Source organism: Schistocerca serialis, chromosome 11, assembly GCF_023864345.2.
Source record: "Schistocerca serialis cubense isolate TAMUIC-IGC-003099 chromosome 11, iqSchSeri2.2, whole genome shotgun sequence".
Lineage (NCBI taxonomy): Eukaryota > Metazoa > Arthropoda > Insecta > Orthoptera > Acrididae > Schistocerca > Schistocerca serialis.
This window is the reverse complement of record NC_064648.1, coordinates 111064197-111079664: the sequence shown is the minus strand read 5'-3', so window position 1 is coordinate 111079664 and position 15468 is coordinate 111064197. Positions and strand designations below refer to the sequence as shown.

The following is a 15468-nucleotide window of genomic DNA, read 5'->3' as shown; positions in this document are numbered from 1 at the left end:
ATTATGGTTTTGTGACATTGTGATTTTGAAAACCATCTCTCAACAGGTTATTCATGAGAATTACGTCGTCTTCCTTCCATGGATTCCCGTTAATTCGATGCATCTACGTGAACTACATCCACATACTTACTCCACAAGCCATTGTACGGTGCGTGGCGGAGTGTGCTCTGTACCGCTACTGGTTGTTTCCTTTCCTGTTCTACTCGCAAATATAGCGAGGAAAAAGCGATTACCTATATGCCTCCCTGTGAGCCATAATTTATCTTATACTCGTGTTCCTTACGTGAAAAGTATGCTGGAGGAAGTAGAGTAGTTCAGCAGTCAGCTTCAGCTGAATTTTCTCATTAGCGTTGTCGAACCGTAAGTCGCCTTCCCTTCACGGATTCCCACTTCAGCTCCGAAATACTTCTGTGTTGTTCGAATCAACCGGGAACAAATCTAGCGGACCACTTCTGAACTGCTTCGATGCCCTCCTTTAATACGACGTGGCAGCCATCCCAGTAGGAGCTAAAGGCCGATTTCGGATCGAACAAAGATCAAGCAAAAATGGTATAAAAACGCGATTTTTTCAAAGCACCCTATTTCCTAATGAAAGTCCATTTGCAGTGTTGCATGAAGGAACATAGAAACAACCATTTTTTCAAGCATTTTTCACTGTTTTTACATCATGTCTGGGAAAAAAACCGATTTTTTAAAAATCTTAAAATTTCAAGCAAATAAGGAGAAAGAAGGTTTTATACTGAAAAAGAAATTTTTAAAATACTTTCTGTGTAGATAGATGCGATTATCACTAAGAAGTGTAAACTTTGTGAAGTGGGGAAATCAATCGACAACTATCGTTCACATGGGCGCACGAAAAATAAACATTCATATATGAGTAAAGAATGTGATAAAAAAGTATCAAAAAATTTGTATCTCACCAATACCAGAGCGCTCTGTGTATGTGGAATATATATTATATATCAATATTATAAAAAGCTCTACAAGCAATTTTCGAACAATTAACACAAGAAACTCTTGGAATCCATGAAAAATAAAGAGGAGGATAATACAACAAAAATATATGAACTGTCAAGAAATTAAAGATTCTGGAAATTTTTATCCAGATCCAGCGTCTAGGGGCAAGGTGCAAGCAAGTGTAAGATCTATTATCCAGAATATTGGAAAATAAAGTGATCAGTATCTGTGGCACAGAAGTTGTTACATGTTGTCTTACAGAACATCTACTAACGGCCAAAAATCCAGATTCAACAGGCTGCAGGTTGCACTTTCTTCTGCAGGTGCAAAAATACAGAAAATTGAACTTTCATGAAATGTTTAAAAATTATCGTTTGAAACTCTGTGTTGTGCGTCATATGTCAAATATTTCTTGCCGTATATAATTTTGTAGGTGAGGGCATCATTTGGAATTATATCGAATTTAATCACTGAAAGGGGCACACAGTGTCATAGCAGTCTTTGGTGTTCTGAGGAGGAGCAGACAGAAGTTCAGAGCACTCTCTTGCCCATGGGGCGCGAAACTGCCCCTAAAGGCGAAAGAATCGGCAATGATCAACAGCATGAGGATGCAGAAGGCAGGGGAAACCACAGCATTAACGACACGTAACGTGTATCCACAGGACATGTGCCCTCTAACTGACAAAGTGACATGATGATCTCTCCATTGGCAAATGATTCCGAAACAGTTCTCCATTCGGATCTCCAGGAGGGCTCTGCCAAGGGAGAGGTAACCGTGAGAAAAAGATTGAATAAACAACGAAAGCATAACGTTCTACGAGTCAGGACGTGGAGTGTCGGAAGTTTGAAATTGGTAGGGAAACCAGAAAATCGGAAAACGGCATTACAAAGTTTCGATCTATATATAGTAGAGGTCAGTGAAGTGAAATGGAAAGAAGACAACGATTTATGGTCAGATGAGTGTAGCGTAATATCAACAGCAGCAGATAATCGAGAATGAGATTTTCACTCTGCAGCGGAGTGTGCGCTGATACGAAACTTCCTGGCAGATTAAAACTGTGTGCCCGACCGAGACTCGAACTCGGGACCTTTGCCTTTCGCGGGCAAGTGCTCTACCATCGGAGCTACCGAAGCACGACTCACGCCCGGTACTCACAGCTTTACTTCTGCCAGTACCTCGTCTCCTACCTTCCAAACTTTACAGAAGCTCTCCTGCGAACCTTGCAGAACTAACACTCCTGAAAGAAAGGATATTGCCAGTACCTCGTCTGTGAGTACCGGGCGTGAGTCGTGCTTTGGTAGCTCAGATGGTAGAGCACTTGCCCGCGAAAGGCAAAGGTCCCGAGTTGGAGTCTCGGTCGGGCACACAGTCTTAATCTGCCAGGAAGTTTCAGCAGCAGATAATGATACAATGAGAGTAAAATTTTTTAAGAACATGAAGATAGCGCAGAGAGCGTCTTACTGTAAACAGTTCAGTGATATGGTAGTTCCCACTAGAATTTACAGCAAAGTAACACTGACATCGACAGTTCAGATATACATGCTGAAGTCGCAGGCTGAAAATGAAGTGATAAAGAAAGTATGTGGTGATACTAAACAGATAATTCAGTATGTAGAGCAACATGAAAATCTGTTAGTCATGAGACTGGAATATGTTTGGAGGGGAAGGTTTAGAGGAAAGGGCTGCGGGAGAATATAGGCTAGGTACTAGGAATGAAAGAGGACAAAAACCAGTTCTGTAATAAATTTTAGCTAGTTGTAGGGAATAGTCCCATGAAGAATCACAAGAGCAGGAGCTATACTTGAAAAATGCTGGGAGGTATAGGAAAAGTTCAGTTTGATTATATCATGGTCAGACAGAGATTCCAAAATCAGGTACCGGATTGTAAGGTGTACCCAGGAGCAGATATGGAATCAGATCACAATGTAGTGGTGATCAACAGTAGGCTGAAGTTTAAGAGACTAGTCAGGAAGAATCAATGCTCAAAGAAGTAGGGTATGGAGGTACTAAGGAACTACAAGATACGCTTGAAGTTATCTGAGGCTATAGACACGGCATTACGAAGTAGCTCGATAGGCAGTACAGTTGAAGAGGAATGGACATCTCTAAAAAGGGCAATCACAGAAGTTGGAAGCAAATATACAAGCAGCATGAAGGTAACTGCTAAGAAACCATGGCTAACAGATGAAATACTTCAGTAGTTCGATGAAAGAAGGAAGTACAAAAATGTTAAGGGTAATTAAGATATACAAAAATTCGAGTCACTGAGGAATGAGATGAAAGGGAAGAGCAAGGAAGCTAAGACGGAATGACTACTCGAAAAAGTGAAGCAATCGAAAAGGAATGAGTGTTGGAAGCACTGAATCAGCATATAGGAAAGTCAAAACAACCTGCGGTCATATTAAAGCAAGGGCGGTAACATTAAGAGTGCAACGCGAACTCCACTCTTAAATGCACAGAAGAGAGCGGATAGGTGGGAAGAGTGCACTGAAGACCTCTCTGAGGGGGGAAACTTCTCTAATGTTATAGAAGAAGAAACAGGAGCCGGTATAGAAGAGATAAGAAATCCAGTATTAAAAAATGAGAATTTAAAAGAGCTTTGCAAGACTTGCGATCAAATAAGGCACAAATGATAGATAACATTTCCTTAGAATTTCTAAAATTATTGGGCAAAGTTGCAGCCAAACGACTATTCACATTCGTGTGTAGAGTCTATAAGTCTGACGATGTACCGTGTGACTTTCTGGAAAATATCATCCACACAATTCCAAAGACTGCAAGAGCTCACAAGTACGGCAATTATCGGATAATCAGCATAACAGCTCATACATCCAAGTTGCTGACAATAACAATATTTAGAAAAACGAAAAAATGGGATATGTTAGTGACGATCAGTATGGCCATAGGAAAGGTAAAAGCACCCGGGAGGTCGTTTTTGACGTTGTGGTTGATAATGGAAACGAGAGTAAGGCAATTCAGAATAAGTTTATAGGATTTGTCGACCTGGAAAATGTGTTCGACAATGTAAAATGGTGCAAGATGTTCGAAATTCTGAGGAAAACAGGGGTAAGCTACAGGGAGTGACCAGTGATGTACAACAACTTCAAGAGCCAAGACGGAGTAGTAATCGTTGAATACCAAGAGTGAATTGCTAGAATTAAAAAGGGTGTAAGACAGGGCTGTAGTCCTTCGCTTCTACTGTTAAATTTACACGTGCAAGAAGAAATGATGGAAATATAAGGAAGGTTCAAGAGTGGAATTAAAATTCTCGGTGAAAGGATACCAACGATAAGATTCACTGATGACATTGATATCGACTGGAATTACAGGATCTGCTCAATGGAATATACAGTCTAATGAGTACCGAATATGGATTGAGAGTAAATCGAAGTAAGATGTAACTAACGAGAAGTATCAGAAATGACAACAGCAATAAATTGAACACCAGGATTGCTGGCCGTGAAATAGATGAAGTTAAGTAATTCTGCTACCTAGGCAGCAAAATAAACCATGCCAGACGAGCAATGAGAATATAAAAAGCAGAATAGTACTGGTAAAGAGGGCTTTCCTGGCCAAGGGAAGTCTAGCAGCATCAAACATAAGCCATAATATGGGGAATAAATCTCTAAGAAAGTAGGTTTGGAGCACCCCGTTGTATGGTAGTGAAACATGGACTGTGGGAAAACCGGAACAGAGGAGAATCGAAGCATTTAGGATGTGTCACTACAGAAGGGAGTTGAAAATTAGGTGTACAGGTAAGCTAAGAAATGCGAAGGTTCTCTGCAGAATTGGAGAGGAAAGAAGTATACGGAAAACACTAACAAGAAGAAGGGACAGAGTGGGACATCTGTTAAGACATCACGGACTGCCTTCCACAGTAGTAGAGAGAGCTGTAGGTCGTAAAAACTGTAGAGAAAGAGAGAGACTGGAATACAAACAGCAAATAATTGAGGACATAGGTTGCAAGTGCTACTCTGAGATAAGGGGGTTTCCGTACGAGAGAAATTCGTGGTGGGCCGCAGCAAACCTGCCAGAAGACTGTTGATTAAAAAAAAAATTCTTACCTGACATGTTGATCACATAAATGGGGTACTTTTCTATGAAACAACAGGTTTACGTTAACATTGCCTTACAGATGTGTAACACGTTTAAAATCACGAAATGTGTCGTAAGCCTTCAGATACTTGTTTGATGGACCTAAGTTTCTCATCTCTTGTGGAAAAACTTCATTTTTTTCAGTTTTCACGTGGATAATTTGTAGCGTGAGATGATCAGACAATGCAAAGCCAACGAGTTGATTGTTTTTACGATTTGTCTGAAACACAACGAACATAAAGTAGATCATGTGGAACTGTGTAGAATTGGACATTAACTGAATTGAACATTAACTGAAAACATCTCTTGTAACTCAATCTTGTACTCTGCACATTTTGTTCTTCAGTGAATGGCACGGTAATTTTCGAATTTTTAAGCCTTTCTTGTTTTAGTTAAATTTGATATTTAGGATAGTGTTTGACAACAGGCACACGAATTTCCGTGTTTTCTACTATAATTGTATCTTCTTTTGGTAATGCCTCTTTTATCTTAACATTGCATCATTTCGATCACTCCATCGAAGACGAGCGCCGTCTGCACTTTAACTCCAAGGGAAGCTTACTGTTAGATTACATACCCCTGTAATTTCTTTAAAAACTTTTTTTTTTTTTTACTTTTCACTTTATCATTCATGAGTATATGATCTTCCATACCTAATTCATCGACATGGCACGAACTCAAACATAACAAAACTGATGAAAACATAAAAGCATGCTCCATACTAGACAAAATATTATTTCCTTTTCTTATGGACACGAAGTCAAAAAGTTTGCTACATCGTTATCAGTTTCATTCAACTGTTAATAATACGTTGGATATCCTGTCCCACCAGCTTGAAAAATTCGGAAACTCATTTACAACTGGACACGAAGGAGACGAACCTAACCATTACAAATGTGAATGTTGACCTCCACACCTTTGTTAGGAATATTTTAAGTTAGGAATATTTTTAGTCCTCTAGCTCACAGGCAATGAGTAAAAATAGTAGTTTTGTAAGTTGCTCATTTATAGAGAAATAAATTTTATTACTTCATTTCTAAAACGGCTTTTATACTGATGCCATTGAAGTCACTCAAATTGTCATTTCAATAGATATGGTTACTTCCAAGTTCTTAACTTTCTCGTGGATTGGAACAACTAAAGGATGATGAGGCTCATTAATTATTGGTGAACCAAACCCGTCATTGGTCTTAAATGATGCCATAATGGTAGTTTCTCAATGACACGGGTCCCTATCACATACATTCCATTGGGCAGATTAAAATGTACGTTAATTACCTCAAATGGTATAATTTTTGGAAGGTCATGAGTGGCGGTTTTTACATTTTCAGAAATAATTTGTTCGCCAAATCACAGTACTCTTCGAACACTGCATTTTCTGCCCATGTGACCTGCCACAATTCTCACATGCACGTTCCATTTCGTATCACTTTGTAACGTTGAACCCACATATTTACACAAAGTGACTGTGTCAGGAAGGGCACTATTAATTCTGTATCTGAACATTAAAGGTTTGTTTTTTCTACTCATCCGAATTAACTTATATTTTTCTATATTTAGAACCAGCTGCCATTCATCACACCAACTAGAAACTTTGTCTAACTCGTCACTCACTTTCGACACCTTCCTGTACACCACAGCATCATCACGAAACAACCACAGGTTGTTGCTCACCATATACACTCCTGGAAACTGAAATAAGAACACCGTAAATTCATTGTCCCAGGAAGGGGAAACTTTATTGACACATTCCTGGGGTCAGATACATCACATGATCACACTGACAGAACCACAGGCACATAGACACAGGCAACAGAGCATGCACAATGTCGGCACTAGTACAGTGTATATCCACCTTTCGCAGCAATGCCGGCTGCTATTCTCCCATGGAGACGATCGTGGAGATGCTGGATGTAGTCCTGTGGAACGGCTTGCCATGCCATTTCCACCTGGCGCCTCAGTTGGACCAGCGTTCGTGCTGGACGTGCAGACCGCGTGAGATGACGCTTCATCCAGTCCCAAACATGCTCAATGGGGGACAGATCCGGAGATCTTGCTGGCCAGGGTAGTTGACTTACACCTTCTAGAGCACGTTGGGTGGCACGGGATACATGCGGACGTGCATTGTCCTGTTGGAACAGCAAGTTCCCTTGCCGGTCTAGGAATGGTAGAACGATGGGTTCGATGACGGTTTGGATGTACCGTGCACTATTCAGTGTCCCCTCGACGATCACCAGTGGTGTACGGCCAGTGTAGGAGATCGCTCCCCGCACCATGATGCCGGGTGTTGGCCCTGTGTGCCTCGGTCGTATGCAGTCCTGATTGTGGCGCTCACCTGCACGGCGCCAAACACGCATACGACCATCATTGGCACCAAGGCAGAAGCGACTCTCATCGCTGAAGACGACACGTCTCCATTCGTCCCTCCATTCACGCCTGTCGCGACACCACTCGAGGCGGGCTGCACGATGTTGGGGCGTGAGCGGAAGACGGCCTAACGGTGTGCGGGACCGTAGCAGAGCTTCATGGAGACGGTTGCGAATGGTCCTCGCCGATACCCCAGGAGCAACAGTGTCCCTAATTTGCTGGGAAGTGGCGGTGCGGTCCCCTACGGCACTGCGTAGGATCCTACGGTCTTGGCGTGCATCCGTGCGTCGCTGCGGTCCGGTCCCAGGTCGACGGGCACGTGCACCTTCCGCCGACCACTGGCGACAACATCGATGTACTGTGGAGACCTCACGCCCCACGTGTTGAGCAATTCGGCGGTACGTCCACCCGGCCTCCCGCATGCCCACTATACACCCTCGCTCAACGTCCGTCAACTGCACATACGGTTCACGTCCACGCTGTCGCGGCATGCTACCAGTGTTAAAGGCTGCGATGGAGCTCCGTATGCCACGGAAAACTGGCTGACACTGACGGTGGCGGTGCACAAATGCTGCTCAGCTAGCGCCATTCGACGGACAACACCGCGGTTCCTGGTGTGTCCGCTGTGCCGTGCGTGTGATCATTGCTTGTACAGCCCTCTCGCAGTGTCCGGAGCAAGTATGGTGGGTCTGACACATCGGTGTCAATGTGTTCTTTTTTCCATTTCCAGGAGTGTGTGTATATATATATATATATATATATATATATATATATATATATATATATATATATCAGATACTCATCAACCAGGATAGGAAGGTCACCAATCGTTAATTTGCTGTCTTGTTGCACAAGAACTGATCAGCAGAACATCTGTGCAGGAATACCCGGAAAAATTGGATTCTAGTACAGGCAGTAGTTAACAAAGCGATACAAATTCCACCATTGCAGTGGTAGCAAGTGATTCGAAAGTATGCAATTCTCATAAGGGAGAAAGTTCCAGTTTAATCAAAAGTACATTCTTCTTTTTTATCTTCATCTGTTCCTATCAGAATGTTAGTTATAAATGCAAAAGCAAATGTGTAAATATTAAGTTGATTATGTAACAGCAACCTTTACCATTCTTCTTTTGAACAGTGAGGTATGACCACAACGTGTTGTCCGATAGCTGAGTGGTCAGCGTGAAGGAGATCCGTCCTACGTGCTCGGGTTCGATTCCCAGCTGGGTCGGGAATATTCTGCGCTAAAGGACTGGGTGTTGCCTTCACCATCATTTCGTCCCCATCCGGCGCGCAAGTCGCCCAATGTGGCGTAGAGTGTAATAAGACCTGCACCGAGGCGGACGGACCTGCCCCGTAAGGTGCCTCCCGACCAATGACGTGAAACGCTCATTTCCAGTACCACAATGTGTTCTTCGTTTGGAGAGATTAGTCAACGATAGCCTAAGACCTACGCGATTAAAGAGTTATCCGCAGACAAAATGTCAGATCATCTAAGTAAACCGATCGAATTTTTTTAACGTCATAAGCAACAACTAAAAGGAAAGGTCATATTCCTCAAAAACCAGGTACCAGTTCCTATTAAAGTCCTATGAAGATATATCCAGGTATCCTACTTGATTGCAAAATCCAAATCACCACACATTATTGGCGAGAAATTAATTCTTCCCACAGCCATCTAAATACAAGGAGAAAGGTTAGACGAGAGTCTGAAGTTGATACCACAGTCAGACGACATGGTGATTGTCTTGATACAGCAGCCTCTGACATGACAAATCAGTTGCTGGAACGTCTTCATGAAAGCCTAAATTTCGCCCTGCAACTTGATGACAGTACTGATACGGGAAATCTTTCCCAGCTTCTTGCTACTGTACGCTTCTGTTACGAAAGTGAAATACGAGAGAAAAAAATGGTTAAAATGGCTCTGAGCACTATGGGAGTTAACTTCTGAGGTCATCAGTCCCCTAGAACTTAGAACTACTTAAACCTAACTAACCTAAGGGCATCACACACATCCATGCCCGAGGGAGGATTCGAAACTGCTACCGTAGCGGTCGCGATGTTACAGACTGTAGTGCCTAGGACCGCTCGGCCACTCTGGCCGGCCGAAATGGGATAGAACTTCCAATTTCTCAAAGCTCTAGAAGGGAGGACTTCTTTTTCGTCCATTCCTTTTTGTTGACTGCAATCTGTCTTGGACAAATTGTATTCGTACATGTACCAATGGGGCGGCAGCATTTACTGGAACTACGATCGTTGCCCAGAAAGTAATGCATCGCAATATTTCCTCAGCTGAAAACAATGCTACGAATGCGAAACGTTACGTATCTATCATTTGAAGTCTCCTGAGTGAGCGGGCGGAGTTTCCGTCACTTGCCCTGAAAAACAGGTACTGGTTCCCATTAAAGTCCTAAGACATCGTGATTCTAGGTCAGTTTAAAAATGGCGTCCGTAGGACATGTACGATACAAACAACCTGCCGTCACTGAATTCTTCACTGCAGAGGAAGAACTTATGGGGAATATTCACAAACGCTTATACAAAGCTTATGGAGCATCTGCACCAGAGGGCGGTTCGCCGGAGTTCCACGATTTCAAGCGGGAGACCATCCACGGCTGTCACACCTGGCACACCTGACCTAGCCTACTCGGACTTCCACTTGTTTGGACCATTAAGGACACCACTCGTGGAAGACATTTTGAGGACGATGAGGAGGTGATTCACACAGTGAAGCACTGACTCCGCCACCAGGACAAGGACTTCTACCGACTGTGCATACACGTCCTTTTTAGTGCTGGAGGAAGGCCACAGAACGGGATGGAGATTGTGAGGAAAAACCGTGTGTATACATCAAACAACGGCCTTTCGCGTGAGCAATTCTCATTGTGTTCAATAAAGAAAAAGAAAAAAATGTGCTTCATTATTTTCTGGGCAACCCCTCGAAGAAAGCGGTTCGTAGCAAGGGGATGTGCTGTTTTAGCTTCAGTAAAATTCACACCAGAAAGCATTGGCTTCTGAAGTAATACGACTGGAAGTCAATAAAGTGCTCAACAACACTGTCGGTGTTGCAAATTTTAGTAAAAGTACAAGGTTTAAACAGTAGCTGTTTTCCATTCTTTGCGAGGAGATGGGTTGTATACATGCTTCGCTTCTACTGCACTCTGAGGTACCTCGGCTGTCATGTGGTAAAATGATTCGTCGCGTTCTGGAGCTCAAGGGTGAATTTTTCCTACTGAACAGCAATCCTACACTCACGACTGTGTTTTAGAACGACAAATGGATTGTAATGTTACACTACTTGACCGACGTCTTGAGAAGCCGAATTTTCTCTAGGTACACTATGTAATCAAAAATGCTGACTTTCAAGTTCGTGGCGCCCTACGTCGATAATGCTGGATACTGGAAGCTTTCTTGGGGAACGGCAGCCCATTCTTCACGGAGTGCTGCACTGAGTACAGGTATCGATGTCGGTCGGTGAGGTCTGGCACGAAGTTGGCATTACAAACCATCCCAGAGGTGTTGTATAGCATTCAGGCATGGACTCTGTGCAGGCCAGACCATTACAGGGATGTTATTGTCGTGTAACCAATCCGCCAAAGGTCGTGCATTATGATCAGGTGCTCGATCGTGTTGAAAAATGCAGTCGCCATCCCCGAATTGCTCTTCAACGTTGGGAAGCCACAAGGTGTTTAAAACATTAATGTAGGTCCATGGTGTGACAGTGTCACGCAAAACAACAAGGGGAACAAGCCCCCTCCATGAAAAACACGACCACACCATAACACCTCCGCCTCCGAATTTTACTATAGGCACTACACACGCTGGCAGATGACGTTCACCGGGCATTCGCGATACCCACACCCTGCCATCGGATCGCCACTTTGTGTACCGTGATTCGTCACTTCACACAAAATTTTACCACTGTTCAATCGTACAATGCTAAACGCTCTTTACACAGAGCGAGGCTTTTACCGGCGTGATGGGTGGCTTATGAGCAGCCGTTCGACGGTGAAATCCAAGTTTTCTCACCTCCCGCCTAACTGCCATAGTACTTGCAGTGGATTCTGATGCAGTTTGGAATTACTGTGTGTTGGTCTGGATAGATGTCTGCCTATTAGACATTACGACCCTCTTCAACTGCCGGCGGTCTCTGTCAGTCATCAGACGAGATGGGCCTGTACGCTTTTGTGCTGTATGTGTCCTTCCAAAATTCCACTTCACTATTGTATCGGAAACAGTGGACCTAGAGATATTTAGGAGTGTGGAAATCTCACGTACAGACGTATGACACAAGTGACACCCAATCACCTGACACGTTCGAAGTCTGTGAGTTCCGTGTGGCGCCCAACTCTGCTGTCTCACGATGTCTAATGACTACTGACCTCGCTGATATGGAGTACCTGGCGGTAGCTGGCAGCACAATGCACCTAATGTGAAAAACGTATGTTTTAGGGGGTGTCCGGATACTTTTGATCCCATAGTGTATCACTTCAGCGAGGCAAGATTAGTAACATCTTTCGAAGGGGGAAAGTGCTTGCGTTTAAGGAAAACTTGTACTTTGAAAAACCTGTATTGAGAACAGTAACTGCAAGATGTTTTCTTGTCTCAATGAGTTCGCGGAGGAAAATAGTGTGGATGTAGGGAAAATTAGTACCGTTAGTGTAGGGTATGGTTGTGGCCTTACTCAGCAGTTCCATGATATATATCCGAATTCTTCATTTGAGTATAATTTGATCCACAAGCCTTTCGATACGATCGACCACTTATGAACAGTGGAACAGGAGATGTTAATGGAATTCTGAAGTGATAGAACTCTTCGAAATGAATTTAAATAGAAGTCTCTCGAAACGTTTTGTGTGCAGACTCGGAATGAATATCCCAATTCATCAAGAAGTATATTGGACGTGTGATAGCCCTTCATGTCGACTTACTTGTGAGATTCAACATTTTCCACGATCGTATTAGTGAAGATGGAATTTCAGTCTCAGCTGCAGATGTAAAGGGGCTTATGAGTCACTGTTTCAAACATCCAACGAAGACTGGATCTGCTTTATTCGCAAATTCAAGCGCCACATCACACTAAAAGTCCAAATGTCAAAATTTTACAAATTTTGAACCATGTGCATTTGTGCACTTTTTTATTTTCTTTCCAGATGATCAGTCTGAATAAAACAGTTTCTAAATGAGTATTTAAAATTTGATTATTGTTCTATCTCATTTGCACATTGGTATCTTTCAAATACGAAAGGATTCGTAATGAATTAAGGTCCATATAAATGGATAAATGGAAACAAACTGTGAACAACTAACTTATTTGTGAACTAAGTTTTTTTAAAAAAGGTTTGTTAACTTTCAGTTCCTTAGAATAATAGAAATGTATGATAATTTCAAAAATATTTAAATTTAATATCATCGAAGCACATTCTCTATTAATCATTACTGTTATAATAATAATAATAATAATCATTATTATTATTATTGTTATTATTATTATTGTGACAGATAGTTACAATAATCAAACAGAACTAAGTGGATATCATGGGATATTTTTGTGCCAAGTATAAGAAGTGTTGAAGAAGGAAAGAAAAATGGGGCGGGAGGGGAACAAAAGAAGAATTTTGGTTTCAGAAGGTGAGTGCAGAGGGAAAAACTATGAGAACCCCTGCATTGGTGGCCAGTACTGTGGAGGCCAACTGTTCGGTTCCCAGCGACCACCTCAGATACTTCTGATCTGGAAAGGTCAGTATTGGGATGCCTTTTAGACTACATAACAAGCCTTCAAAGTGGTGCCAAGTAGAAAGGCTTGAACCAGTCTGGCAGCCGCATGATATCAATTTATTTTCGTATCGCTGTTCCAAAGAATTTTCCAAACTGTAGGACCAGTAGGTACTTGCAGTTAACACATGTTTTGAAAGAAATGTTGAAAATTATGTAATGAGATAGAAAGTACATACCAAGGTTAAGACACCTTCCAAGGTTGTAAACCTTAGTACCTTTTCCGAAGAACTTGAATTTTACTTCATGATTTCCTTGGTCATACGGAATCCGGAAAATGTCTCTTTGCCACTTCCCGTCAGGGTGCTATCAACATAAAACAGGATCTCCTATGAGCATAAATACTGTAAAATCACAATACTGTAACAATGAATGCGAATTCTGAACTGAATTTTGCACATTGTAATTAATCCTCTACATAAGGAGAACTATTACACTAAAGCAGAGAAAAAAGAAGGAAAACTATTACTAGCAAACAGAGTACTCATCAAGAACAACTGTGAAGTAGTGAAATATGGAGAGCACAAAACTTAAGGAATTAATGCAGAAAAGACTAAATAAGTAACACATAAGATGCATCTAGGAAATACAACTGTCTCTCAAAGAAATGTTGGAGGACACATCTATAATATTTACCCACAAAAATTTAATCTCTAGCAACAACAATGTTTCCAAATACAAATTAAAGTTTTTTCTTCCTAAGAATCTGATCATTACTGTATGTGAATAATGGAATTAAAATAATTAGATAATTACAAACTTTTAAACGCCTTTCTTGTACTTTTATAGATGTATTTAATTTAGTGTGTTCTACTATTATCTTTTCAACTCAGTGACACTGCACAGACTGAACATGAGGTTACAGTGTACATTACTTTTTATCTTCCTCCTAGCCACACAGTATTTTATTTTTCGCTGTTCTTCACGTAATTATTCGATACATCCAACTGAAAGCACGTCTTTTATGCTACATATTTCATGTTAATCGTCGATCATAATCATATGGCTATTTCTCCATTCACAAATGTTCTTCCAGTCATACTGAATAAAGGTCTATTCCCTTATCTCATGCTGTACTACTTCTAGATTCTGCTCTTTGTTGCATTATGGCTAACTTGTAGGAACTGCATTCCTTGGCATATTTTGTTGTTATGAGTAAATGCTTTTCTGGACATAAGAAATCCCCATGCAGCAGTACCTTAACTTCATAACAAGCTCTAATGTCCTTTAATGTTCAATAATTATTTGTCTCCGCTCACAGACTATGAAAGAATACTACTACTCGACTGTGCATTATGAACACACATGCTGCTAGCACCATAATATAGTGTAACACCAGTTCATTACATATGTAATAAAGTTAATGAATTTTCTGGAAGGTCGCGTCAGCTCTGAAGCTACTTGTACAGTTGTCTCTGGCAACCTATGCATATCTATCCGCATTCCTGCTCTTAACGAACGTTGCTACAATTGTCTTTCTAGCAGACTATTAGAAGCAAGTGCTGACTGCACAGAGATTTCCTTGAGCTGTTTGGTAACAACTCAGTGGTTCAAGATCCATTTCCCACCTTGTTTAAGTATACAGTAGTGATAGAACTACACATGCCGTAGCAGTGCCCGTCTATGACTGAAAATAAGTTAATTTGTTCAATATATACTAAAAAGCTAAAAACAAAAAAGAAGGTTTACGAAGGAATTAATCCCATAGGACGGAAATTAGTAGACACATGTACAAATACAGACAAACAAATGACTACAATTTTAAAAGAGAAAGAGCTCTACAAACTGGGCTAGTGAATAACGCGTTGGTCCATATCTGGCCTTTCCGCAAGTAGTTATTCGTCTTGGCATTGATTAAAACAGTTGTTGTGTGTCCTTCTGAGGAATCAAAACCAACAATATCAGAGGCCAAAGAGCAAAACTGGCACGAAAACAGCATGAAATTACCATTTTTTTTACCAAAAATAGAAATTTTCACAGAAATGAGGAAAACCACATTAATGGAGGAAAAATAGTCAAGCTGTATCTTGCTTATTACTTCGAGCTTCATCATCATTGGCTGCTGAGCTTTTTCTACTCCTTTTTTTTCTCTTTCAACATCAATGGCAGTTCTCTACCAATCATAATCTTGAAAAGTTCATCGTCGTCGTCGTCGGCTGATACTCGTATCCGGGTTTGCATTTCTTTCCTGAGATTTCCTTTGTCACGGTTCAGGTGTGGAAGTGTCGTTGATGGCTTAGCAATCCAATCCTAGAGTGGAACAGGTGGCTGAGC

General features: G+C 41.6%; 1 protein-coding gene across 1 annotated transcript in view; it reads right to left on the bottom strand.

Annotated features, from left to right (window-relative positions):
• The window catches only part of LOC126426510 (uncharacterized), a 202339-nt gene that overhangs the window by 15736 nt on the left and 171135 nt on the right, over positions 1 to 15468 (bottom strand). The window contains exon 9 of the mRNA XM_050088416.1: positions 13374 to 13500. Coding sequence (XP_049944373.1) covers positions 13374 to 13500 — 127 coding nt within the window. The remainder of the gene's footprint in view (positions 1 to 13373; positions 13501 to 15468) is intronic.